Source organism: Lepisosteus platostomus, chromosome 4 (genome assembly GCF_059453375.1).
Source record: "Lepisosteus platostomus isolate fLepPlt1 chromosome 4, fLepPlt1.hap1, whole genome shotgun sequence".
NCBI classification, from domain to species: domain Eukaryota; kingdom Metazoa; phylum Chordata; class Actinopteri; order Semionotiformes; family Lepisosteidae; genus Lepisosteus; species Lepisosteus platostomus.
In genome coordinates this window covers 5,472,994-5,498,032 of record NC_142614.1, presented here as the reverse complement: position 1 = coordinate 5,498,032, position 25,039 = coordinate 5,472,994, and the positions used below count along the sequence as shown (strand labels likewise).

The 25,039-nt window shown below is 49.6% G+C and overlaps 2 protein-coding genes across 5 annotated transcripts in view; both read right to left on the bottom strand.

The window, feature by feature from the left end:
* Positions 1–1,366: 1,366 nt before the first annotated feature.
* LOC148672216 (sushi domain-containing protein 6) lies at positions 1,367–11,371 on the bottom strand. 2 transcript variants are annotated; one of them, XM_088627737.1, is made up of 5 exons: positions 10,099–11,371; positions 7,626–7,729; positions 4,912–5,164; positions 3,312–3,459; positions 1,367–2,856 (listed from the first exon to the last, which is right to left on the bottom strand). In XM_088627737.1, exons 2-5 carry the CDS (start codon positions 7,686–7,688, stop codon positions 2,475–2,477), a joined length of 846 nt encoding a protein of 281 aa, XP_088483863.1. In that variant the 5' UTR covers positions 7,689–7,729; positions 10,099–11,371; the 3' UTR covers positions 1,367–2,474. The 2 variants fall into 2 exon arrangements, with proteins under 2 accessions (XP_088483863.1, XP_088483864.1); XM_088627738.1 differs by having other exon boundaries at positions 4,964–5,164; positions 10,099–10,519.
* Positions 11,372–12,968: 1,597 nt separating this feature from the next.
* Positions 12,969–25,039, bottom strand: part of pak4 (p21 protein (Cdc42/Rac)-activated kinase 4) — a 39,718-nt gene continuing 27,647 nt past the window's right edge. For all 3 annotated transcript variants that reach the window (XM_088627732.1, XM_088627734.1, XM_088627735.1), the window contains exons 3-10: positions 24,545–24,795; positions 23,526–23,973; positions 22,810–23,283; positions 22,575–22,708; positions 20,775–20,901; positions 19,514–19,639; positions 18,782–18,916; positions 12,969–17,532 (exon numbers count right to left, since the gene is read on the bottom strand). In XM_088627732.1, the coding sequence (XP_088483858.1) occupies positions 17,377–17,532; positions 18,782–18,916; positions 19,514–19,639; positions 20,775–20,901; positions 22,575–22,708; positions 22,810–23,283; positions 23,526–23,973; positions 24,545–24,795 (1,851 nt within the window). In that variant the 3' untranslated portion in view covers positions 12,969–17,376. The remainder of the gene's footprint in view (positions 17,533–18,781; positions 18,917–19,513; positions 19,640–20,774; positions 20,902–22,574; positions 22,709–22,809; positions 23,284–23,525; positions 23,974–24,544; positions 24,796–25,039) is intronic.

The window sequence follows — 25,039 nt, the reverse complement described above, 5'->3', positions numbered from 1 at the left end:
CCTAGGGGCACTCTGCAACTCTCCGACAGTACAGTGTGCACGCACAGGTAGTGAAATTACACTCAATTGTCTATTGGCCTATCTGACTCGACACGGGGCTAGGCTTGTCCCCAGCGGACAGGGGCCAGCCGGTCACTGTGCCTGTGGCACTGTGTCCACTCTGCCCCTGTGTGATCCATATCCTCCTAACCAAGGGGAGGAAGAGGGGAATCAGCGATAGAATTTCACCAGACAGGAAGAAGATTGCAAAGACAACATTCGAAAGAAGCAGAGCAGCGGGGACTGCAGGGCCCTGCAGTGCTCAGATAACACAGGCCTCCTCCTGCATCTAGAGCTCTTTCCTTTAGGTTCTTTGGGATGAAAAGAGTTATTTGAATGCAATTAATTATGATGAAAATTTTAATATAGTTTCCTAGGCCATTAATGTACGGTGGCACCCGCTCTCTCCCTGTCGACACCAGCTGCTGCCCTTCTGAAAGGAGAGCTCAGTGGTGCAAAAAAGATCCCGTGTTTCATGACAGTAAATGCACTGAAGCATTATTGCGCACAAGCATGACGACCTCTTTTTTTATATAAAATGCAAAATTCTTTTACATACTAATCACCCTCAATTTAACAAGAGCTTAAAAAGTGAAAGTGAGAGAGTTCTTGCTTACTTAAAATACTTGTACTTAAAATGATCATATCTTTAAAAAGAGAAGAAAAGAAATGTTTCAGCTGTGGAGCCTTCTTGACACCCCAAAGAAGACTCCACAGCTGAAACATTGCGTTTCCTTTCTTCTCTTTTCAGCACAGAAGTAAACCTTTTCTTGTTCCTTTGCAGCCTGCGCATGCTGGCGCAGCTACCTGCTTGAACTATATCTTTAAAACAAACATAATGAAAAACATAATAAAAAAATCAAGGTATCTTCAACTACATGACTGGGTAGCTTGTTCCACACTCCCACCACCCTTTGGGTAAAGTACTGGTTGGAGTCTGAAATTCTCTTCCACATCGTTGCCCCTTGTGCCCCCTCGTTTATGTTTCAGAAATCTCTTAATCTGGTGAATAAATTTAACCTGTCGCTGAGCAGAAGAACAACAAGGCATAACTACCAGATGGTAAAGAAATAACTATTAAAAAAGCAGTACATATATATAAAGACCTGAGTTCCAGGTCTTCTGGGGAAAAAAAAATTACAATTAAGACATCAAGAATGAACTTTGATCTAGTTTCATGGCTGCTTGTGGTTTGAGTGATCGCAGATGGGCAGCTGAATATCTCAAGCTTGCACAGTATTATTAACCTGCATACCAACAGGGGAAAAACACAAGAAAAAGAACTAACATTTGTGGTCTCGCAGCAACAAAAAAAAAGAGAACTCAGTAAAGAAAATATTTATCCTTTATTATTTCCGTACATGCAGTACACCATAGAAATTATATTCTCTAAAATTTTACATAAAATATATTAGATTTTTCCCCATCTGTTCTTATAGAATAACATTCTTTTTTTTTTCTTTTTGTGCACGAACGTGGTCTGGATCTCCCTTGGCCAGCTGAGGGTTGAGAGCAGCGAGCAGAAGCAGGCCACCGGTCAGAGGCCGCCGGGCTCTCGGAGCTGCACGGCGAGTCCGCTCCACAGCACGGACAGAGCGGTCCTCCAGCCTTTTCAGCACTACCGGACAAGCAGACGCGTCGTCATGTCGTAATGCAAAAGAAACAGCCTTTCCTATTTTAATATCGGGCCACGGGTCACATTCCTCGGTGGAATGGGGTGGATATTCCTCAGCGCTGGACGCCGGAGCAGTTCAGTCGAATGGTATTGATGGCCTGGACTCGGAGACACTCAAGAGAGCAACAGCAGCGAGAGGCGGGTTGTAGCTGGGTCAGGGGGCAGACCGAACTGGACTCTCCTGGGTTTGTGCTCTGTCTAGGTCCTTCACAAGCGAACAGGCCATCGGTATTTTGACCCCGGGGCTGACCGCACCCGGTGCTGCTCATGAGGTAGTGTCCTGTGGAGGACGAGCACAGTCCTTGACATAAAACGCACAAGCAGGAATAAAATAAAACTGCAAAAACTCCCCCCCCCCAAAAAAAAACAAAACAAAGTGCAAACTGGGAATTAGGTGCAAAAATCATTTCTTGACGAAATCAAATTAAAACGTGGGAGCTGCGGCCAAGCTCCTTCAAGTCGTCTTGTAATTTACAAACACACGCGCCCTGTCACGGACAGGAGACAGTACCAGCCCAGTTCCCGCTGGCTGGGTTCCCACTGGGCTGAGAGCGGAAACAGAACACAGGGGTAATACACCAATCGATGTGAGGCGATCACACACCGCTGCAGAGCTCAGGCTCCTGGGCTTTGCCAGATGCAGAACACGAATTACATTCACTTTTTGGCGCCTGAGCGCTGGTGAGCCTGCACCTACATTCAGAGCACCGGCCCAGGCTAGTTATGTCGCTACACATGTGGAGGTATGCCTTTTCGGTTCTCAGACCATGCTGTAATTATCAGTCCCCCGCGGGCAGCAGGTGTCAGCCGAGTTTTCTTTGTGAGAAGCAACTGCAATTGTCAGCTCCTGCCTGAGCTCCCTTCCGACACCTCCTCTACTCTCTGATTGGACCTCTTCGTAAGGGGGCGGGGCAAGGGTTGTGGTCTGATTGGCCAATGGGCAGAGGCAGGTCGTCTCTGGTTGACTGCCCGGGCCAGCGTGTGAAGGGTGGAGTCCGGGGGGCTCCCGAGCCAATAGGAGCTGAGTAGGACCCTGAGAGGGCGGGATCCGCTCTCCCCGGCTCCCATACACAGCCTCCTCGTAGGAGGGAAGGGGAACGGGCCCGCCGTCAATCATCAGGTCCAGCTGGTCAGAAGACCGCCTAGTGTAAAAGCAAAAACAGTGGGAGTTAAAGATCTGAATGTTTATATTTTATGGAGACAATTTAACAAATAAAAATATCAAGAGGGTGTAAACTCCATACAGCAGGCCCTACTGGTCAGCAAGCTTGATTGGCATGAGAATCTAATTCTGTGCATAAACAAACAAATTGGTTGAAACTGTTAACTGACAAAATCCTGTGATTGGATAAGATGAAGTTGGCCAGGAAGGTAATATTGCGGGTTTTTTTTATTACACAACTGGGGAAAAAAGCAGTGGTTTTAGGAAAGTAATTTTTTTATAACATGAAGCTGCAGAAAAAAAGGACAAATAACACAGACAATGTAGAGACTGCTTGAGCAGCCATGTTCTTGAGAGAGTTGTGCTGATTGGCTGAGCTAGGCCAGGGCGCCAGCCGTGATTGGCTGGAGGCCGAAGGGCAAGGGGTGGGGCTACCTGTCCGAGTGACACGGCTGGAGGCGTGACTTGATCACCACGCAGGCTGTGGTGGTCACCAGGAAGATGGACACGCTCACGGCAGTCATGGCAACGCCGGGAAGAGTGTTGGTGTTGGTATTCTGGTCTTCCGGTTCAGGGCTCCAGCCTGCGGACACAAGCAGGAAGGTCAAGCGGATAGAACAAGGACGGAGGAAGAGAAAGAGAGAGACAAACTGGTGCAGAAAGGAGAGCCACTCCCGATCCCGGCAGGATCTACTCTTCCAGGTTTTAGAAGACATCCAAAATCATAACTTGCTCAGTAGTGACCAACAGCGAGTTACTACAAGGATAAGAGGAGCAGGGTTTTGATCAAGACACCTCCAGAAAACATACCCTCACTCCTACACACAAAGTTATTATGCAGTCTAACACCAAGAGCCTCTAGAGACGAAGGACTGACTGGCAAAACAGCAGTGCCTGTCCACACACAGAGACAGTGTGCTGCCTACTAATCAGTAATGATTATTTAACCTTGGAAAGTCTGGTCTTGGACACGTCAGATCTTCGATTCCAGCACCCATGCCCAGCTGAGTTGGAATTTCTCATAACTGGACATTGCTGCAGAACATATCCACTCGTTAGATGGCACCAGACTCTGAAGCTCAGGTAGATTTTTTGCATGCATCTCACTTCCTCACTTCCTCCTGGGTGGGGAGGCGGTGAAGAGTAGGCTGTGGTTCCCCCCACACCTGACACAGGAAGTGGTTTGAAGTGGGACAGAGTCACCACACTTTTCTGTGACACAGTGTCTGTTTTTACGGGGGAGGAGAAGAGACTGGGGTGACTTCCTGTTCCTAATGTAGGCTTCCTGTCCTATCTCTGAAAGAGGAAGTGGCAGATAACACAGCAGTGACTCAACTGGCAACCAGCGGGCTTTTGTTTATTTATTGGTGCCAATTCTGTTGCTTGACACCTTTGTTTTTATGCTGGCGGATTATACGTCGTTTATTTCTCTCTTACACTGTGCTTTCCCATTTATTTAATAACACAATGGTAGCTCGCATTTGCAAAAGGTTTTCATTGCAAAGGATCCCAGAGTACAGCAGGGGACTCCGCCCACCACCGGAGGGCAGCACCCCCCCGGGCGACCCAGGGCAGCTGTTCCGCACCCGCAGTCCCACGGCACGGCGGATCCCAGGGGGGAGAAGTGAGAGCGGTGAGCCTGCCCTTACGGCAGATCAGGGGAAATCTCCTCTGTCATGTGTGGTAAAAAGTGAAAACTAGAACAGCATGCAAATGGCCCGGCAGGGGAAAACTCCTGCAAGGTTTTCCGTCTCCCGGCACGGTCAAGCCTGCGATCGATCGCAAAGCTACGGCTGAGTTCACGCAAACTTCTACTTGTCTGCCGCCTGCAAAAAGGGGGAGGTGGACCCCTGTTTTTTTTTTTTTTTTTTTAACGGTTCGCCAGACAGAGCAGCTCAAGAGCGCAGACCCCTTTCAGACGCGACTGCGACGTCTTCTCTGCTCAGCGGCCGGCCGGCCGGCCCGAGCTGGAAAATGCAGCCGTAGTGGGAGGTGTGTGCGTCTGTGGTGGTGGTGGTGGGGGTCTTTCCCTCACCCCGAGATTTCAAACGGCGCAGCTGGGGGGGCCTCCCACGCGCTCTCCTCACCCGGGACGGAGACGCAGCCGGGCACCGCGGAGGTCCACCGGCCGTGGCGACACCTGGCGCTGCCCGGGCTGTCCTGCGGGAGGGAGTAGCCGGGCTCGCAGAAGTAGAGGATGATCCGGTTGTGGGGGAACCCGCGGCAGGGGGAGGGCTGGCAGCGGAAGCCCCCGTGTTCCGGCACCAGCGGGTGGCTGCAGTTCCGCCCTGGAGAGGGAGAGGGAGAGGGAGAGGGTTAAACTCTCGGGAACAGGACCGCGTCTGGGCTGCGGCCACGGCTCAGAAGGCCCGCGGGGGACTCCTGTTGGACCGAGGCAGAGGATCCACGCTTCGGAGCGGCGGTCGGGATTCTGGGGCTGGGGGTTCGAGTCCCAGCTGAGACACTGCTCTTGTACCCTTGAGAAAGATACTTCACCTGGAGTCAAGTACCCTGCCAAGTAAAACTCGTCAATTCTACAAACGTGGGCAGAATTTAAAGCAAACAAATGACTTCTGTCTACCCCGATTTCTCACTTAAGAAATTCCGGGATGATTTTCCCCAGAGGATATCCTCCCAGCTGCCTGAAGATATAACAGCATCTTCACAGTGTGCACGCATTTCCCAGCAGGCCCTGGAGAAGGAACAGCGCACGTCTAGTGATACAAACCAAATAGGCAAGCACGGTGTGGCTGAGGTTTTCAGAACACCTTTACAGCTTCACGGTTGCTTCCCTCTTATGAGAAACAGGAATAAATTTCACAGGGTGCTACATGAAAACTCGCTGCCTGGCCCAACGGATGAAAACCCTCTGTTAACACTGAGTGTCATAGCACCATGAAAGGACAGACATCCAGAGCAACACTTCCTCAGTCAAACAGTTCCCCACTCAGCAGTTTCCTCTGTGAGCCGAGTGCTGCAGAGCGCAGAATGTACAGTAACTTGCGCTTGATAATATCTTAGCTGAAAAGTCTGACATGTGGTTGCTGTTTTTAGAAGCACATAATAATAAGTTGCGATCTGACTGTGCAAGTATGACCCAGATGGTGAAAGTGAGACTGTGGAGCACTGTAGCGATTTTACACAGTGGTCTCCAGACCCCGTCCCCCTGGGCTCCTCCGTTCCTCTCATTCCTCCAGTGTGGATGTTGTCAGCTTTTCAGCAGAGCTAAGCTGGTGCAATGCATGTCCTACTCTCTGTAGTGCCTAAATCCACATTGAACAAACTTCAGTGTGTCCAGAATTCGGCAGCCAGAATCCTGACCAAGTCTTGTGCAAGTATTCACTTGGGGTACCCCACGTCCGTCTACATACTGTGGGTGAGGGGCCTTCTCCTCCTGCGCCCCAAAGCTCTGGAATTCTATCCCTAAGGATATCAAAGAGTCACCTTCCCAGAGCTCTTTCAAATCAAGACTAAAAACCTTCTTCTTTAGAAGGGCCTTTATTTGACTGCTTCTGGGTCTGGCCCTTTGCTTTCCTACTGTACTCCATATCCTTACAGTAGTAGTGTCTCCTCTCATTGTCTACTTTTTTTTCTTACTGTAAAGAGCTTTGAGAAACCACTTCTTAAGGCGCCACAAAAGATAAAATGTACTATTAATGTAGCAATAAGAAAAGACCATGTACTGCCTGCAGGATCCTGTTCTTTACAGATTGAAGATGCACACTGCATAAGCCAGTTCAATTGAACTCTGCATGACCCCGATCCCTTTGTTACTGGCTCAAGTGGACCAATTTGCCAGCATTTCCCCAACTCTTTATGCTTTAAAGAGAAGTAGAAACCTGCAGATACAGCAGCTCTCCTGGACACGAAATGACAAATCTTGGAGTAAGCAGTCATGTAGTCATGTTGCTCCAGCAGGAGGCTTCTCTATGTCCATATTATGCACATTCAACAATAAGAGCATCACACTGCATTGCACAGCTCACAGACTCTGCTCTGGTTGTCTGCTCTGGTTGTCAGACAGGTCTTCATTCTCACATATGCTCAAACCACTGTGGAAGACCGAGTGAGAAGGGTCGACACAGTGACTATGCGTGGGAAAGGTTTTCTGTTTGCACCTAAGACCACTGCCTTTCTGCAACTAAAGCCTGTGATTCTTCACACCTGTGTATTCAACCAGAGTGAAATAAAACAGACTGCAGGATGCCAAATGGCATCTTCCTGTCCTGTTTTGTTTAGGTTTGAAAGACTTCTGACACTGTCCCCAACCCTGCATGTTCCTTTGATATGTTAAAGTCTCGCCTGATTTTAGTGTCTAAAAAGGAAAGTGTAACTTAAAGCGACCGTGTCTTACTGAGTGCTAGAGCAAACCCTTTCTCTGGGATCTGCTCCCCTTCAGCTGGTTGAATTAAAGACCTCCATTTGACAATCTCCTAACCTGAGTGAAGACTGAGTTTTCTTCGACGCCACAATTTGCAGCCCTGCATTGACCTGCCTTATTAAAATGAGCAGCTGATGACAGCAGTTCTCCATTGTCAGCGTGACTACCCATCTTCTGCAAGAACACCTGAGATCGGACCCTGCACAACGCACGAGGCAAGATGTGCCACACGCACGGGGGTGTTTGTGCCGGCTCCGTTTTGTGGCAGTAGTATTGCCTCTCTCCGCTTGTCAGGATATAGCAGGACTCTATTGTACTTCTTCTACTAAAGGAAGCAGGGATGTCAGAATGCGGATTTGTGGCGGTACCTTCTGTGGAATCCGGTAGCCAGGCAAGCACCAGGGCCGCGCTGCACAGGGCGAAGCGCACATGCCGCCATGAGGACACCGCCGGGTAGGACATCAACACTCCCCTGCAGAGACAGACACAGGGGACCCGTCAGGACCTGCTGGGGGAGGGGGCACCTGGCGCGTCACGTTCTACTCGGCGCAGAGCGGAGTCCAGCCCAGCCCAGGCCGCCTGGGCCGCGTGCGGGGACACGCGCAAACACAGCTGGAGGAGTCCAGACCGACTGGTACTGCCAGCCTCCACAGTAACGCTCCTGCGGCACTGAGCTTCCATGCACTCCTAGTTTCACAAGCTGCAGGCTGTTCTGCAAAATTGTACAAAAGCAAAAATTCCCCCCCCCCCCCCCACTGAGCTTGTCTGTGTGCCTATGATTAAGTTGGTTTCTGTCTTTTGTACCTGTAGACTTTACATCCCTTTAAAACTCAACCAGGAGTGTTTTGTCTTGTAGCAGAAGCCTTGAAAACAAGTTACAGTATATCCACATCTGTGCCTCTTTCAAAGGCAGCTCTGTCTAGCTGGTGGCTGCATCACTCAGAGCTGGAGCGGCTGGGCCGGTCCCCACCTTCTCAGCTGTGAACCACATGACAGGAGGCTGGAAGCCAGTGGGTGTGAGAACAGAGTGACACCTTGGGGAGCTGACTGCAGAGGCCCCAGTATGCACCGTCAGCTCTTCCTCTGGTTTCCCCTGAGCTGTTTGGATCTGCACTGTTTTCTCACAGGTCTGTGTCGCATGAATTCACCACAGCAAACACGTCCCAGGTCAATCAGACAAATCAACTGCATTGCACTGCTGCTTTCTCGAGTCCCGTTTTAAACTCCTCCCACTGACGCACTGGAGGGAACCATTTTCTGGTGTTGGCGTTTTTCAAGGGTCTTTGCCCAAACACCACACCTAAAGGCAGGGGCTTTCCTGGTTTGCGAAGAGCAACAAGCAAGCTGCCCGACTGCCACAAGCCAGGGCGCCTAGAAATGGGGGCACACCCTGGAAACTGCAGCTGAGCGCCGTGCAGCCAAGCATGGGGAAACCGCAGGGGGGAGTGGAGTAACACAGCACAGCTGTGCAGCACAGCACAGAGCACACCAGGCAGGGTCTTGTGTGCAAAGCCAGAGCACTTCAGGGAAAAGTGTGGGAACTGTGAGCCGGAGCTCCGGCTGGGAGCCACCCTGCTCGGAAGCAGCGCTGGTTCGCCGCTGGCGAAAGCCACTGGGAGTTTTCTTTGGAAAAGAAAGTGCCTCCCAGTCCTGCCTCACGGCGAGAGGAGTCAGAAGCTTTCTCCGAACCCTGGACTGAGCTGGGTCTCCTTCAGCACCCCCGAAAACTATAGGGGACCACGTCCCGTCCCATTTCACCCCGACCCTGCAGCAATTGCGATGGGGAACCCCCTGGACTGTATGTACTGTACACAGCCATGGCCATTATAATATTTCCAGCACATGCACTTTCACTGACTGATTCTCTAGATATTGCTATCAACTGCGCCAATGCACAGTTACATTGCTTTTAATAGACATGACTCAGACACATCCCCTATTGCCAGCCTTATGAAGGTTTGTTATGTGATGCCTGCAACAGCTGCTAAGCTCAGGCAGTCAAACTGAAACTGCCTGGCCATCAAGAAATTATTTATTTGCCATTGCAGATTGTGTAGCTGAAACTTTTTATTTCCACCCCCTCCAAAGGAGGGGAGCTTTAAAAACAAGCGGTCAATAATGCACACAGCGCTAGAGTCCATCTAGGCGAGACGGCGTAGCTGGGCTGATAGCTGAGCAAAACCCGGCAGCAGCAGAACTATGCGTGTCAGCTCAAGGTGCGATCTGCTCTCCTTCCCCGCTGACTTACTGACCCCATCTCTCTCAAACAGCCGAGCCGAGCAAGGCCAACGCGACTCGCAAGTATCTCCGTTTCGAGGAAACGGGCACAGTCCCTTGACATCTTAACACAGTGACAGAAGGGGCTTGCTCAACACTGGACCTGCGAATTTCGGCAAGTGACCACTGTTCCTCCTTTTCCAGGAAAGCTGGGTGACACCCGGAACCTGACCTCATGCGATAGAGATTGATGGAAAAACGTTTCAACACGTCTTCCACGGACCCGCGGGATTAACTAATCCATTGACGCTACTCCGTTTTACACCAAATGCATTTTTAAGGTTTACCTTCCCATTCACCGAAGTGTACCGGTTTTAGGCTGTAATAGAGTTATTACATGTGGACAGACATGCCTGTCGCTTTGATAGCTACATCTGTCTTGAGTGAGGCTTACTGTCGTCATTAAACAAAAACCCACAAACTTTCTAACCCTTTAACAGGGAAACGCACCTCGGTCAGTTACTTTACATCAAAGCGACCAACATCGGGAGATATTTAACAACCATAATACAAAGCCTGGATATATTTTTTAATTAATCTAAAACAAAACGGTACAATACTCACCTATAGCTTCTACAAGAAGGTTCGTTATTAAAAAAAAAAGCTGCTATACAGAAACGAGGACCACCACACACACACACTCCTTTCGGTATAGGATAAGTGCCAGAATATTTGTTATTTTTCCAACAAAATCTTGAGGTGCGGGAGACGTTCACACGCCGTCCGGAGATGAAGCCGTCTGCCGGTCCCAGGCGCGAGCTGCTGCGGGCCGGGACTTTTAACTGTGCCTCGAGCTCCGGGCTCCCGCACACCTCTGACGTCACAGTCCCCGCCCCGCGGTGGGGCCGTGGCGTTCGGGAAGTCTGGTCGCTTTGCAGAACAGCTTTGATAGATAAATACGTCGGCGCCCCCGCTTCTGCCCTGATGGCAGCGGCGGTCTCCTTTGCCCGCTTCCTCCCTACGTGGCAGCCGAGACTCGAGTACGTTTTTGCTCCAGCTGATGCGGTCGTGCCTGGCTCGTATCGTGGGCCGTTCCCGCTGTTTAAAAGCGTCCGAGTGCGCTTCTTGCGAATTGGGGTTGGGGGTTTTTACCATGCACGCAAAAAAATAAAATAAAACACCGGGTCTGTGTTCATTTTCTGCGGTGGAAAAAGGTGCGTTTCTGTAATAGCTCCGTTTTGAGCCGAGACTTCAACAGCGAATGACTCAGACGAGAAACGTTTAGCAAAACTTTCTAAGGTTAGAAAATTTTCTAACCCGAGAGCGCAATATGTATACGAAAGGTGTCAGTCCCACGCTGCGTCAGTTGTGTGAAATCGAGAGGTTCCTCGGAAGACTAATAACCTACACCCCCCACACTTTGACCTATATTCTTGAGTTCTCTTACACAAAAAAAAAAACTACACAAGCATTATTTCGTGATTTATTTTTGTCTGATGGGCACGGGTGTAAAACTCAGTCCGGAGCGGCGCACTGTCCGGTCTCCGCAAGTGTCTTTACCCCCTGAGCTGTGTTGAACCCCCGGCGGAAAGGTAGCAGGTTATAAGGAATTCATGTTAGATCGTCCGTGAAGCTGGAATTGCGACTCGGGCAGTTTAAAACAAGCGCACAGACGCCGCGGTGATCAGAGGCCGTGAGTTTGTTTTACTCGCGATAATCCGAGTTCGGATGAGACGCGCCGGATGAACACTCCGGGAGGGATCTTTCTCAACTCAATCGCCCAGTAGCCAACTTTCGGTTCCCGACTGCTGTCGAGCCACGACTTCTGCTTTCGGAGTCATTTCCTTATTTCACCAGAGCTGCGGGCGTGTGGGTCTCGATTCATCTCGGCGCACAGCTGGAATATTCCAGTTTGCTTCTCCACGCCTGTCTTGTCATAAACTGGTAGGATCACGGATGATCACTATAGCGACCACAATAAGACAAGGAGAGACGAGAGGACAAGGCAGTCTTATTCACTTTTCAACGCCCCATACATTTTAACAGCTGAGATATCACATTTCATCAACGTCGATGATTATCAAGAATGGGAAATACGGAAGGTGTTATATCCAATTCCAGAGTAACGAAGTGTATAACTTGTTAAAAACAGCTGAACTTAAATCGTACTTTTTTTATACTGTTCAACTTCAGCTGTATTTAAAGAGTTACTTCAAAACGTTTTTAAGAGGCATACTTAAAAACTTTTGGCGGTTTTAAAGTCTGTTGTGTCAAGGAAGTTAAAGACAGGAGAGGATGTCGTGGCTTCAGTGCTGTGTCATTTTTCAACACCTCAAGCTGAAGCCCTGCGAGGTGGCGACTGGGGATACTGGTACAAGTCCAGTTGTGACTTCACCGACTTGGGATAAGCCCATCACATTTTGTCCAAGGAGTTGGTCCTCAGCACACATATACAGTACAGAAAGGCGGTTAAGTCTTCTACGTATTTAACACCCTAAACTACATTCGGCAGCTGGTTAAGCTCAGATTCCTCTCCATCTATTTTCAATCCGAACCTCTGGTCGTGACACCAGAGCTGGAAAGAAAATGAAAGTAATAGAAAGCTGAAAAGACTTCTGATGAAGGCAGATCCCCTGGTCACTGCTCGTCATCTGTAACCAGCTTTCTCAAACCAGGCTCTTTCACCTGAAACCCGCTGTATGTCTGTGCACCAGTGTCTAGGCCCTAAGAGATGAGCCACAGCTCCTGCACTGAGCTGCAGAGCTGCCAGAGGGTCTGGGGATCCCTTCCCCACTTCCCCACTGTCCCCCACTGTCCCTGTGCTCCCAGAGTGGGTCCAGGCCTCGTCACGTTGGTGGTCCCAAACTAGACGGGCAGGGCGTCCCGTCCCTGAAAGCTTCGTTTGTGCCCTGGCCAGTCCGGAGGACGAGCGGTGAAACTCATGACACCAGGACGGGTGTGTAAACTAAGGTCTGGGCACTCAGGGCAGCAATCAGGAAGCCATGAGCTCCAACACTTGTGCCTGTTGGCTGTAGGCAATTTCTTGGGATGCTTGAAGAAATGACTGGACAAAAAGCCTTCCCTCAAGAGCTCGGGAAAAAAAAATCTACAATGGCCTTCTAGGCCCAGAGCTCTGCCTCCCTTCGTCAACAAAGAACTAAGGGAGAGAGGGCAAACAGGGACATCGGAGGACACCTATTCCTGCTCAGACTTGCCCTCTTCCAGTGCAGAGTTCAATAGCATCCCCAGTTAACTGCTAGGAGGGCAGCAGGGCTGAAAAAACCACATCCGTCCTTAACAAATTCAGAAAAAAGGAGAAGACATGAAATCCTCCATGTCTGCTGTTGACTTACACACAAGAGCCTACAGTTGGTAAAACCTCAATCGCACCGCTACGCAATGGAAGCCTTAGGGCTGTGTTCTTATGCACATGTGTGCACACATGAAGACAATACAGAAAAAAGTCCAAACATTAATTTCACACAGAAACTACATATTTTTTAAAAAATGTATTTGCAAAACTATTTAAAATCTGCATTATGCAAAGGGTTTTTCTTCATTTTTTTCCTTTTATCTATAACAGAGGAAATTCATTCAGGAAAGAACCATTAAGGTCAAATAAAACATGTCCCCCCACCCCTCTTCACACGCACACACCCCACACTCTCGAGCACGCACACAGTCTGAAAATCCACAATACTGCTGCACTAGAGCCCGGGAAAGAAGACAATGCAAAAGAGTTCCAAATGCACCACGTTCCATTTGACATAAACATGTCCCAGTAGTTGTCACTGTCTGCGTGTGAGAGCTGTGATTGTCGACCCCTGCAGCCCTGAGGTGTGATGGAAAATGAAGACGGCTCAACGTGAGGTTTTGTTCCAGAACTAAAACGCGGATGAAACGAGCATCTTTAAGACGGGTACACATATAATCCCCAATACCAAGGCTCTTGGCTTATGCAAATCATTCTGTTATCGTTCCTCAGGCATGTCACTCAACTACGGCAGGCAATGAATTAAATGTCATCATGTATCATATTGTTGGGCACGTCTCCAACAATGACAAAGGGGAAGGCTGGAGTTATCTGTGTGGGCATGAAAAGGTGTTGTTATTGTCACTCACACTGTTCCTGGATATTGCCCCACAGACCTCTGCAGTTTCTTGTATCCAATCTGCAGTTTTGTAAATCAGACAAGAGTGACAGCAAAATGCAAACTGGGGGATTGGGGGGGAGGGAACAACAGTAAAGCTACACAAGACAGATTTTTAACCACGTGCATTTGTGACACTGCATGCTTCGCTTGAAAAAAGAGTTTTAAAAAGCATTCCTACCAACGGCTATGCTCCCAGTGCTGCTGAAAAGTTCTTTTCAAGATACGTCAAAAGGCATTGCTCAGCATTTCTGTCCTTTAAATTAAATATTCGACTAACTAGTTATCCTTCGCTGTGCAGTCACCAATTTGTTGGATCTGTGTGCACAAGTAAGGTAGCCCTGCTAATCTTAGCGAATCTATAGGGCCACTGCCAATCCAGAGCAAGTGTTTCTAATGAGTGGACTTTGTCAAGTTGCCACTATGACTATGAAATACAGCCACCTGCTCCATTAAAACAGGCACAGCTGCAAACGCAGTGGCATCACCCCATGCTTCCGCCTGGGCTACAGCCACTAGCAGCAGTGTTAGTGTCAGCTCCATAAAGTTCTACTGGTGACACAGCAGAAAGCACGTGTGCCTCAATGGTAAGACTGCCTATGAAGTACTGGCCTATGGAGAATGTCAGCTCTTTGAGTGTCTCTCTTTCCCCAAGAACAGTCAGGAGTCGGACATAAACAAACCCCGACTCCAAAACCCATTTCCGTTAATTCAGAATACACCCTTCAATGTCTGCCACTAAGACAATTTAAAGGTCACTTCCCAATAAAGAGGTTTACCACCCCACCTCCAACAAAAATCTTTTTAAAAAAGGAGCACTTCTTGGCAATCCAATCACAGTTTTTACCTCAAGGCGTTGAGCTGAGAACTATAAGATGAGATGTGCCAACACTCACCAACTAGACAAACCAGGACAGTGATGCACGGCTAATTGGTCCCTTGATTGAGCAACCAGAGGGAATGTAGTTTTATAGGTCCATGTTCATCCAGCTGAGAAAGCGTTACAATAGAATGTGCTGAATGTTTTCATTGTGCTGCAGCAGAGACTCATTCACCCGTAGGTTTGATTGAAATACTGCTCAATTTTCATGAAGGTCTGAATTTTGGATCATGAACAACGTAGTTTCCAGGGGTTTCCTTCCCAGGGGTTACTGGAATAAACGGCTCGACTGAAAAAGCGTAACAACTGTATAACAAAAACAAGGTCTTGGGAGTCCACGGGTCCACATTTAGAAATTCTTTTACCCATTGCCCCCAAAAAACAAAGTCTGAAATTACTAATACTGTAATAAAATTCCTAAGCCCCACAGATGCATTTGAAGATAAAATTCTAATTGAACCTTGAGGCAACAAATCAGAGTAAAGTTGGCACAGTAAAAAAAAAAAAAAGGCATTTTTCCCCAAGCATACATTTAGAAAAAAAAATACTTTCTTCAAAAAATTCTTTTCTTTTAAAAGGCAGTTTCGATAGTGTTTGAGTGTCATAGCCTCTCAGGGTGACTGACAGTTACTGGAAAGGAAAAACTTGAGAACAATGATCCTTCCTCTCTTCAGTGAAGCAGTGGCACGTCAGGAATACAGCGAGTGTCTGTAGTGTTGCCAGAAAGGGCCACCCTGACCCTTAACGCACAAAGCAGCTGGCGTGTTCTAGTGCGTGTCGAAAGTAGTGTTCGTGAAGAGCGCCGAGCTGGTGATCAGTCTCCCAGTGCACAGCAGTCTGATCCATTTCAGGCTGGACTGGTTTGCGTCATTTCCCTGTTCTCCTCTTCTTAGTGGAGCCTTTGCTTATTGCCTGGGACTCCACGCAAAGAGAGACCAGAGAGCTATGGGAGCGTGCACAGTGTGCATCTCCACCAGGGCACGTCCGTGTGGGTCTGCACCCATGCCTGCCGGTGCAGGAACACGCGCCCCCTCTCTCGTTGGCGAGCGTGTCTGTGCACAAGCCATCGACGGAGCACGGGTGCACAGGTGGTAGTGCCAGTTGTTTGTTGGGCGCCCTGGTGTGAAGTTTTGGCCTTTATTTGAGATCAGCGCGTGAGAGCCTGGCCTGAGATTGTCTGTGGCTGCGTCGGCGTAGGAGTGGAATACGTCTCCACACAACATGAATTCACACCTCTGCACCAAAGCAAACTAATTTACCAAAGCATGAGCGCTTTTCGGGAAGCGCCGAGCTCGTCGTGGTCACGCCTGTGGTCAGAAGCAGCACTGGCAGACAGGAGTGCATGAGTGCGCTCTCTGTATTGAAGCTGTCTGCACGGAGTCAAGGTTATCTTGCTCTAAAGCACCCACCGTGAATTTTACGAGTAAAGAAAGAGGAAAAAAAAGTGTGAACTCCTGCCAGTTTTGAATGCTACGACAGAAATCAAATTTCATTGCTGGGCTGCCAGACTGAGACCCACAACTCAGCTAAGCAATTCAGGCCCCCGGAGTGGTTATACGTGAGAAGTTAACAACACACATTCGCATCTGCATTCAGTAATGGTAACTCTTAGGAAACAGTGATAGTCGGCTCAGATTTACATTCAAACAGTCCCCCTCCCCCTTTCCCTGGCTTCTGCTTTCTCCAGCATTGTGTGTTTCAATGTACCCCAGCAGTCCAGTCGTTCAGAACCCAATGAAATAAAGAAATAGTTGAAAATCCAAAGCAACACATTACAATGATAAAAAAAAACAATGAGAAAGAGCTAAATCCCAGCCTCTCAATGCCCACCCCCCCCCAGTCTTAGAAAGAAAACCACAAAACAAATCTACATGCATCAATTCGAAAGGAAACGTTTTCTGTCATGTCATTAAAAATATTCTAGACTGTCTACTCTGAGTGCGACACTCTTAAAAAAACTGTAGCCTCTCTACAGTGCTTAAAACAGCCCATCGTTGTAGTCAAAAACGATATAGAATTTAATATATTTATAATATTCATATAAAAAAACAAAACAATTCCAGTGTTGATCTTTGCTTTAGTGTCCTTAACACAAACACTATTTCTAAAAGTTTATATATATATCAAATCGCGGTCCTTCTTCAGTAGTATCTTGTTGTGTATCGATGGTGGTTTTTCCCTCTGAGTGAACAGTAGTGTTGCAAAGAATTTCTTTTAAAAATGAGGAAGTATCCAGTTTTCCGGAAGAAGAGTGGGGTGGGAAAAGGACCTGGATTTGCTGTGCCCTCCCAGTCGGGAATGACTCGAAATCCTGCTTCACCACCAATAAGTTCTCACCAGGCAAATGGGGGGGAAAAAAATCTAATAAGTTTCCAGTTGCCCTTTCTTGTGGTGGAAGGCCAGCACAAAACGCAATGCGATGTGATTTTTGTTTTTAGCAGAAGAAGAAGAAGAAAAAAACATTTTCGTGTTGCAATTGTCCAAGCTCAGAGAAGCGGCAGCACGGACTCAGGTCTCCGTGTGCCGCAAAGGTCCGTCATAAATAGCTCCGTAGTAGTGTGAGGCAGACCGCTGCTGCCAGCGGAGAATTTAAAAAACACATCTAACCCGGCCCTACAAAATCAGTGAGAAAGTCAGAGATACTTCAGGGGGTCAAGGCTGCTCCCATCCTTGTCTCCTCTGCACTTGGCGGCTTGCGTGGTTCCTCGGTAGTGAAGGGGGGAGCCGGGAGGAGGGACGCCCAGTCCTGAGGGCGTGCAGCAGGGCGGCGGCCTGTCTGTAGTGTCAGTGTCGAGACTTGGGGCGTCTCCCCCTGGCAGGGGGGGACACTCTGACGGGACAAGCAGGCAGGCGTGTCCGTGCGCGGTGCCCTCATCTCATCCGGTTCTGCCGCATGAGGGGCACGATGCAGGAGGGCGGACCGGCCTTGCTCAGGAACGGGTGCTTCAGCAGCTCGCTGGCGGCGGCCCTCTGGGCGGGGTCCCGCACCAACATGCGGTCCAGGAAGCCCTTGAGGGCCGGGGAGACCTGCAAGCCAAGTGCGAAGAGCCACAGTAAGGCCACCGCGTTCGGTCTTTCTAACGAAGGAAGACCCACAAAAATCACAGACCGACAGGAAGACAAGACGCCAATAACACAACCACAAGCTGACTTCAGCTGAGCTGAGGTGGGGTCTTCTACCACAACCACCGTTAACTATGTGCAGGATACATAGAGCTGTAAGCAGGAAAGGTGTGGCATGATCTGAAAAGACAGTTGAGCAGCTAACGAGGACAACATAACAAAATACAAATATGGGTGTAACAAAATGAAGGGGTGAAACGCTGGATCCCAGCCCTGTGGTCAAGCGGACCCAACCTCACCAGTTTCCTTTTAAACACACAGACGGAGTACAAATGCCCTGTAGACTAATATCATCTCAAACCTTTTAAGAGGAGATGGCTTTGCCAATTTGTAATGTCTCTGAATTAGAATAGGAGCCTAAACATTTTTTTTCTACACAAACTCTGTGGAGTCTGGAACAAAGTACTGTCTGGGTAGATTAAACCAATTTTGGGGCTTTGTCTTTAGAAAACCAGTTTGCTGCTTTAAACAGTGTTGGTGGACTAGAGACCAGGATGTCCAAAGCAGCACACCGATGGGGAGACTGTGTTGTGGATGAAATCCTTTGGGTGAGACGTTGCACTGAGTTCCTGACTACTTGGTCATTACAGATTCAAAAGACTAGTGAGCCTTGTGGTTTTCACTCAATTCCACTGTGGGCTTGAGTGAAGACTCTGAAGTCCATTGCTCTTTTGCCCTTAATTAGCTGTTCAGTGGGGCTGCTGTTACAGAGACCACGTGTGGTAGAGTGGATACCTATGTGTACAGTGCAATGGGGTCCTTTGGGCTAATAATGTTATGGAAATTAGGGGAATTATTAAAAGTGTAACGTGGTTTAAAACACTCCAAGCATGAATGTCGGAGGTCTCCACACAAATGACCATTAGGATACAAAGAGAAAATCAGGGATGGGAAATCTACTTCCATCTCAGAGTAGCCACTTCTTACCCACAATGCTGTGTGCATGCCAACACCAGATGAATGATGTCCGAGTTTGGAAAATTTACTCAGCAAAAAATAAGATGGGCATTTGGAAATAAAATAACACTTCAGGACAGATTTCTGTCTATCAGATTCATCGGGGGCTCTATGCCTCTCTGAACAAGAAGTGGATCAAACAGCAGTGCAAACACGGTCTCTTCTTGCTAGGTTTCCAATGTCGAGGGTGACTTGCCTTGTGGATGTTTTTGAGTTTGGGGGGCATGTTGTCCCGGATCATCTTCATGGCTTTGAGGGGGGGCTCGTTGAAGTAAGGGGGCTCCCCGTCCACCATCTCAATGACCATCACCCCCAAGGACCAGATATCCACCTGCAGGGGAGAAGAGTGAAAAGAGAACGAACACTGAATGACTGCTGGCTTGGCACTCAACCTATATGACACCTGCAGTCTACGCATACTGATGCAGCTACTGACGTGAATTTCTATGTGACAAGTGACCACTATGAAGTATTTAAACATAAAAAGCCAGCACATGGAAGCATGACCTTCTAAAACAAAGTCCATCCAATGGGCAAAACTGTCCAGTTCTGCCAAAATACAGCATGTGCCTGCTTGAGCGCCTGTGTAAGGCCTTGCATGGCACACAAGGTAACATGTCTGTGCCCGCTGTGTTTGTGTCCATTCTATTAGAATACGACTAAGCTTTGTAAGGAACGACATGGGTACAGTAAACTGTTCATGAGGTTTAGAAATCAGCAGTATGGGTTTATTTGAAGGTTCTTACTACACATCTCGATATTAACATGTGGTTAAAAAGTGATTTCTGAGGGAAGGAACACTGCCAGTCATGCATGCTCTATAGAATGTGGATGAACACCATCCCCTGCTGAAAGCCAGCAGAGGAGTGTGATCTAGGGTTTCCTGCCGCAGTGAGAAAGGCGGAAGCTGGATGGCAGGGCAGTTTACCTCCTGGCCATAGGGCAGTCTGGAGATCAGCTCGGGAGCCATCCAGTAGGGTGTGCCCACCAGGGACTTGCGCCGCTGGACTTCTTTAGAAACCTGGGCACAGAACCCGAAATCGGACAGCTTCACCTGCGAAAAAGCAGACATACACAGCACTCAGCAACCGGGCTCCTGCAAAGCCTGTGATGACAATTTTAAGGACTCTTTGTCCTGCCTTATGAGAGCAGATGAGACTTCTACTGCACAACAACTTACATTTGAGCTGCATATTATAAATGGCAACACCGGATGTTGAACATTTCAAGGTTTTTACTTTATTTTAAATCGACTCTCATGAGACAGACAAAGCTTTGAATATTCAATGTAGAACTTTGCTGCATTAATGTACTGGCGCTGGAAATCCTGGAAAGGAATGAAATGCAGTGGAATAGGAATTTTCCCGGTTTATGCGTCTTCAAAAACTCCACCTCCAGATGGAACTACCATCACAAAGAGAAGCTGAAAACTTTTTGAGAGGGAAGACGAGGGAACATCTTCATTTTCTCTTCAATACCGAAACTGCACTGTATTCAAGCTGAAATAAACTGAATGTGCAAAACAGAGAAACCACTTGAAATAAACAGGATGAGGAAAGTGAAACCCTTGAACCAAGATCAAAGGCAGTTCGGAGGAGATATAATAGAGACTAATATTAGATACGCCTATGTAAAAAGTTTCATAGATAATATAAGTGTGTGACAGTGCACTTACAATATCACAGTGACAGGAAATTGTCCCCTTTTACAGTAAGTGCATCAGAGTCTGCTTTGTCAGTTCTTATGTGCTACACAAGAAACCCAGTTGCATTGGTCACCATAATCCAGGCAATCCTGGTTCTGGAGGTCCAGAGTCTCTGCAAGTATTCATTCTGGCTCTCCATAACCTAATTGGCTCATTAATGGCTTAATGGGACCATCCCAACAACCCTTTCCAGCTCGACACACTGGCCTCCACGATCAGAGCCGTTTACCCCCGCAGTAAACCATCACTATGTACAGCCTTGTGAGCTTTTTGTAAACTACAGATGATTTGTGATGTCCAGGATGGTGAGCTCTTTGGGCAACTTCAAACAAGGTCTGGGATGGGGTCCTTGGCCAGTTAGCGTCTTAACCCCCAAAGCAGCAGGACGGGTGTCAGTGACCGCTCGAGGACGGCCCTGCTCATGCCTCCCAGGCCAACAAGCTGCACGAGTGTCCAGTGAGCTGGACTGAAAGGAGGCTCCTACCCTGCCGTCGTGGGTCAGGAGGATGGAGTCGCTCTTGATGTCCCTGTGGATGACACCCTGGGCGTGCAGGACAGACAGCGCCTTCAGGACAGACAGGCACACGGTGGCGATCTGTTCCTCGTTCATCCTGAAATGGGAAACACCCGAAATGAAATCTCACTAGGGTTTCTCCCTCGGGGGGTTAAAATCCATTGGGAACCATGGAATGAAAACTGTACATTAGAAACCTACCCCACATTCATACAGATATATTATTGCAAACAGGCATTCGTGTTTCGGCTCCATGAATGATCTTTCAGCAGCATCAATTTACAGCGCATCCGGAACTAACCTTGGCCCCAAATCTAAAACTAACATTATATTTATATATAAACATACTTTGATCTCTGTGCTGTTAAAACTACTATATGCGGCACTTGGTGTTAATGAAACAAGACTGTCCTGAAGAAAAATAAGCAGAGCGGACTCAAAATACCACCACCTGGTGGCACGAAGTGGAATTACTTTGAGGAAAAGTCTGCCCTTTCATAGGGAAATTACAATATAAAAAGATTTTTTTATATGAGAAAAACTGAAATGTTTTAATTTTTAAGATCTGCTTTAAAGGAACCCAGAACATGGTCTGTTTTTCATTTGACTATGATATCGAAGTGGTCATGAAAGATGCTTAGTATCGAAGGAGAAGAAGTGTAGGGGTGAATGACTGAACAATCTGAGCGAGACAGATTCTCTCCCCATCTCCTCCTTAAATGGACCTACCTGACTCACCATCACGAGGGGAAAGAAATGTGTTATCTTGTTCGGTAACCGAAGGGAACGAGAAGGTGGGATTCACATCCCAACCCGATGTGAATCCACCCCCCCCCTTCAAAAAGCAAACATGTTTGATTTACACCTAAACCGCAAAAGACATTTCCGTTTTGAGTGACTCCCATGGGTAATCTTAGGTGCCCATCCTGGTACAGAACTCTACACCCGTTCTGGAAGCCAGTTCTTGATAATTATGGACCTTGCCAGCGTTTTCACCGGTGACAGTTTGAGGTCGCAGCCACGCAGCGAGCGGAGAGGAACTAGTTGCGAATGCCTTCAGGATTAGCCTGGCTACAGGAAAAGCAGGTTACAGATGACAGGCTTGTTGCTGCAGTTATTTTTGGAGGAGCAGTGAGAACAGGCAACGAAGTTAGATTTGCCTGGTGTCTATTTTTAGCTCTCCAGGAAGACCACAGTATCAATCAGCCGCGCATTTCTAGTCTGTGAATCAACCCGGTCGCTGGAGGCCACTCCTCCAAACTTCCTCAGCTCTCTAGGTCATGGGATGCAGAACCCCTGCTCAACAGCAAGGTCTTTCACTGGCAGGACAGACAGCGCACAGGCTATATGCATGTCTCTCAGTCCAGGAGAGGCACAGTGACACTGTAAGCGTCTCACACCCATTTGCACTTCCTGAATGACCAGCTGAATGACTGTGAGATTCTCCACAACAGCTTCTGCTGCGCAGCTTATCCTCGGCTTTTAAAAAATAGCCTTAGGAGAAACAATGTTCAGGTTTTGACTTGCTCATGCAGGGCACAGTCTGCACTGCTACTTGTGTTGGTTCTCTGCTGAATTTAGATGCGTTCAGGGCTCATTCTATTTTGTGTGCACGAGAGGGACGCATGACACGATAGCACCGCCTTCACCGGCTATTGCAAATCCTGCCGTTGAACCAAGTCCGTGTGCGCGGGTGTCTAGATCGATGTTAGGATGGGTCCTAGTGCGTGCGACTCGTGCCCGTTCTGCGCCTGCCGTGCGAACGCGGACCTGGTGTGGGTGACGATGTCCGTCAGGGCCCCGCCCTCCAGGAACTCCATGACCACCCACAGCTCGTCCCCCACCAGGTAGCTGTTGTACATCTCCACCACGTTGTCGTGGTGATAGTCCCTCATGATCACCACCTGGAAGAAGAAAGAAAGAAAAGGAGTGAACCAGCGGTCCGCCGCCTGCGTGGCTTCGCCGTGACCTGCGGAGAGCGTGTGACCGGGGGTGGTCCTCCTACCTCGTTGAAGAGCAGCTCCCGGCGCTGCTGCTTCCGCAGGTCCATCTTCTTCACGGCCACCAGCTTGCCCGTGCTCTTGACGGTGGCGATGCAGACGATGCCGGTGGAGCCCTCCCCGATCTTGATGTAGTGATCCAGGTAGGTGCGGGGGTCCCCGGGGTCCACGACCATCTGCAGCGCGGCGCGGAACTGCTCGTGGGAGACGCGCTGGGGCTCCCTCTGCGGCGAGCGCGCCTGGGGCGGCCCGGGGGCGGGCGGCTGGGCCGGCGGGTAGCGGGCCGGGGGAGGGGGGGGGTGGGGGTCGGGACCCAGGCCCGGGTGGGAGGAGTGATGGTGGGGGGGGTGGTGGGAGTCTCCTCGCGGCTGCCCCTGCGCCACCTTGCTGCCGACGCCCCCGCCGGACCCCGGTTTGCCGCCCCCGCCGGTGGGGCCGTTGTGCGGGGGAGCCTCGTGCGGGCGGCCGGGCTTCAGCTCCTGCGGGGGCGGGCGTCAAACATGTTAATTTCACACGAGGCGGCTCATACAGATTCAGCAGCTCTCACACCCGATCTGATCAATCGACTGTTCTCAGTGGATCCACGTGCTCCATCTTTGCACTAATCCCTTTGGCCCTGCCCCTGGAAGCACACCCGTGGAGTGCCTCTGCCTCAATCACTTCTTATTCACTACGTACACCTTCCTCTCTCTCCCCATCTGCCCCCTCCACCTCCCCGTACCTGGCTGCTGGTGCCCCGGCCGGAGTCGCTCTCCGTGCGGGGGTAGGTGTTGAAGGGCCGGCTGGTCTGCTGCACAGTCTTTGCCACCCCATCGGTCACGGGGAGGTTGGGGGTGCGGATGTTGGGGCCCGAGAGGGGCCGCTTGTCCCTGGGGGACTGGGGGCTAGTGTCCCGGCCCGTGTAGCTGGATTTGGGCCTCTTGTCCCCAGCGCCCTCCCTCCGCACCACCTGGTCCTGGTGGTTTCGGGGCTCCCTGTCCCGGTGGGGGGGGGGAGGGGGCGGACCCGTGCGGTCGTAGCTCGGAGGTCGGCTGGGCTCCTGCCCTCGGGGCTGCTGCTGGGGCCGGCCGTCCTCGCGGTGGGAGCGGGGGGGCCGCTGGGACTGTCCCCCGTGCTGCCTGTCCCGCCCAGAATCGCCCGTCCCTGGCTGCTCCTGCCTGGGCCGCTCTCTTCGGGACAAAGAAGAAACTTTCTTACAAACAGGACAATGTTTTCACCTCCTCCGGGACAGAATTGTCTCAAAACTACGTAGCGCGTTCAACGAAGCACTAACTCCATTCCCTTTTCGCAAACATGACTTTCCTGCGCTGGTGGTAGTCATTTACCCAGGAGTGGGATATCCACAAACAAAACACCGGACCTGATCATTCCGATTCGCATCTTTAAATCCCACAATTACGCTTTAAAGTAAACGACATTTCTGCTTAAAAATCCATAATACAAATTCTAGAGCAAAAAACAATTGTGAATGCCACCCTGCAAACAAAAGAAATAAGTATCTACAGGACTAGCGTTTTACTTGTCCAGTGGTTGCCTATAAACATCCGGGGATCTGCGTGCGTTAGGAAAACAGAGCAGGAAGACGCGCATCCCTGTCTGGTAGCGCGACTCGGAGCCCGACAGGAAGTGCTGTGTGGCAGTCAGAGGGAGACTGCACGATGTCTGGACATTTTCATGTAACGGGGGCTGTAACGGAGACACTGGGGCAGGTTTCACTGCAGGGCTCGTTTGCTCGCTTACTTGGGAGACAGGTGGATCTCAGCTGGCGCGCAGTACTTCTCCCGGTCCTCTCCGTGCCTGTCCGCTGGGGGTCTGGGCCGGGGCTCCCCGTTCTCCTGCCCGCCCCCCGAGGAGGCGGAGTCGCGGCGCGGCTGCGTGGGGGGGCTGCCCCGGCGCAGGGAGTTGGAGCGCGTCACTGACATCATCTCGAACTCGTCCAGGAGCCAGGTGAGCGAGCCGTCCGCTCCGATCTTACTGCCTCGCACAATGGTCTGCAAGGCACCAAGCGGGGAGAGACTGAGCCCACTGCTCACGGATCTCACCGATTCTGTGTGCGATACCCATGATCTCACCGATTCTGTGTGCGATACCCATGATCTCACCGATTCTGTGTGCGATACCCATGATCTCACCGATTCTGTGTGCGATACCCATGATCTCACCAATTCTGTGTGCGATACCCATGATCTCACCAATTCTGTGTGCGATACCCATGATATCAAAGAGATCATAAAA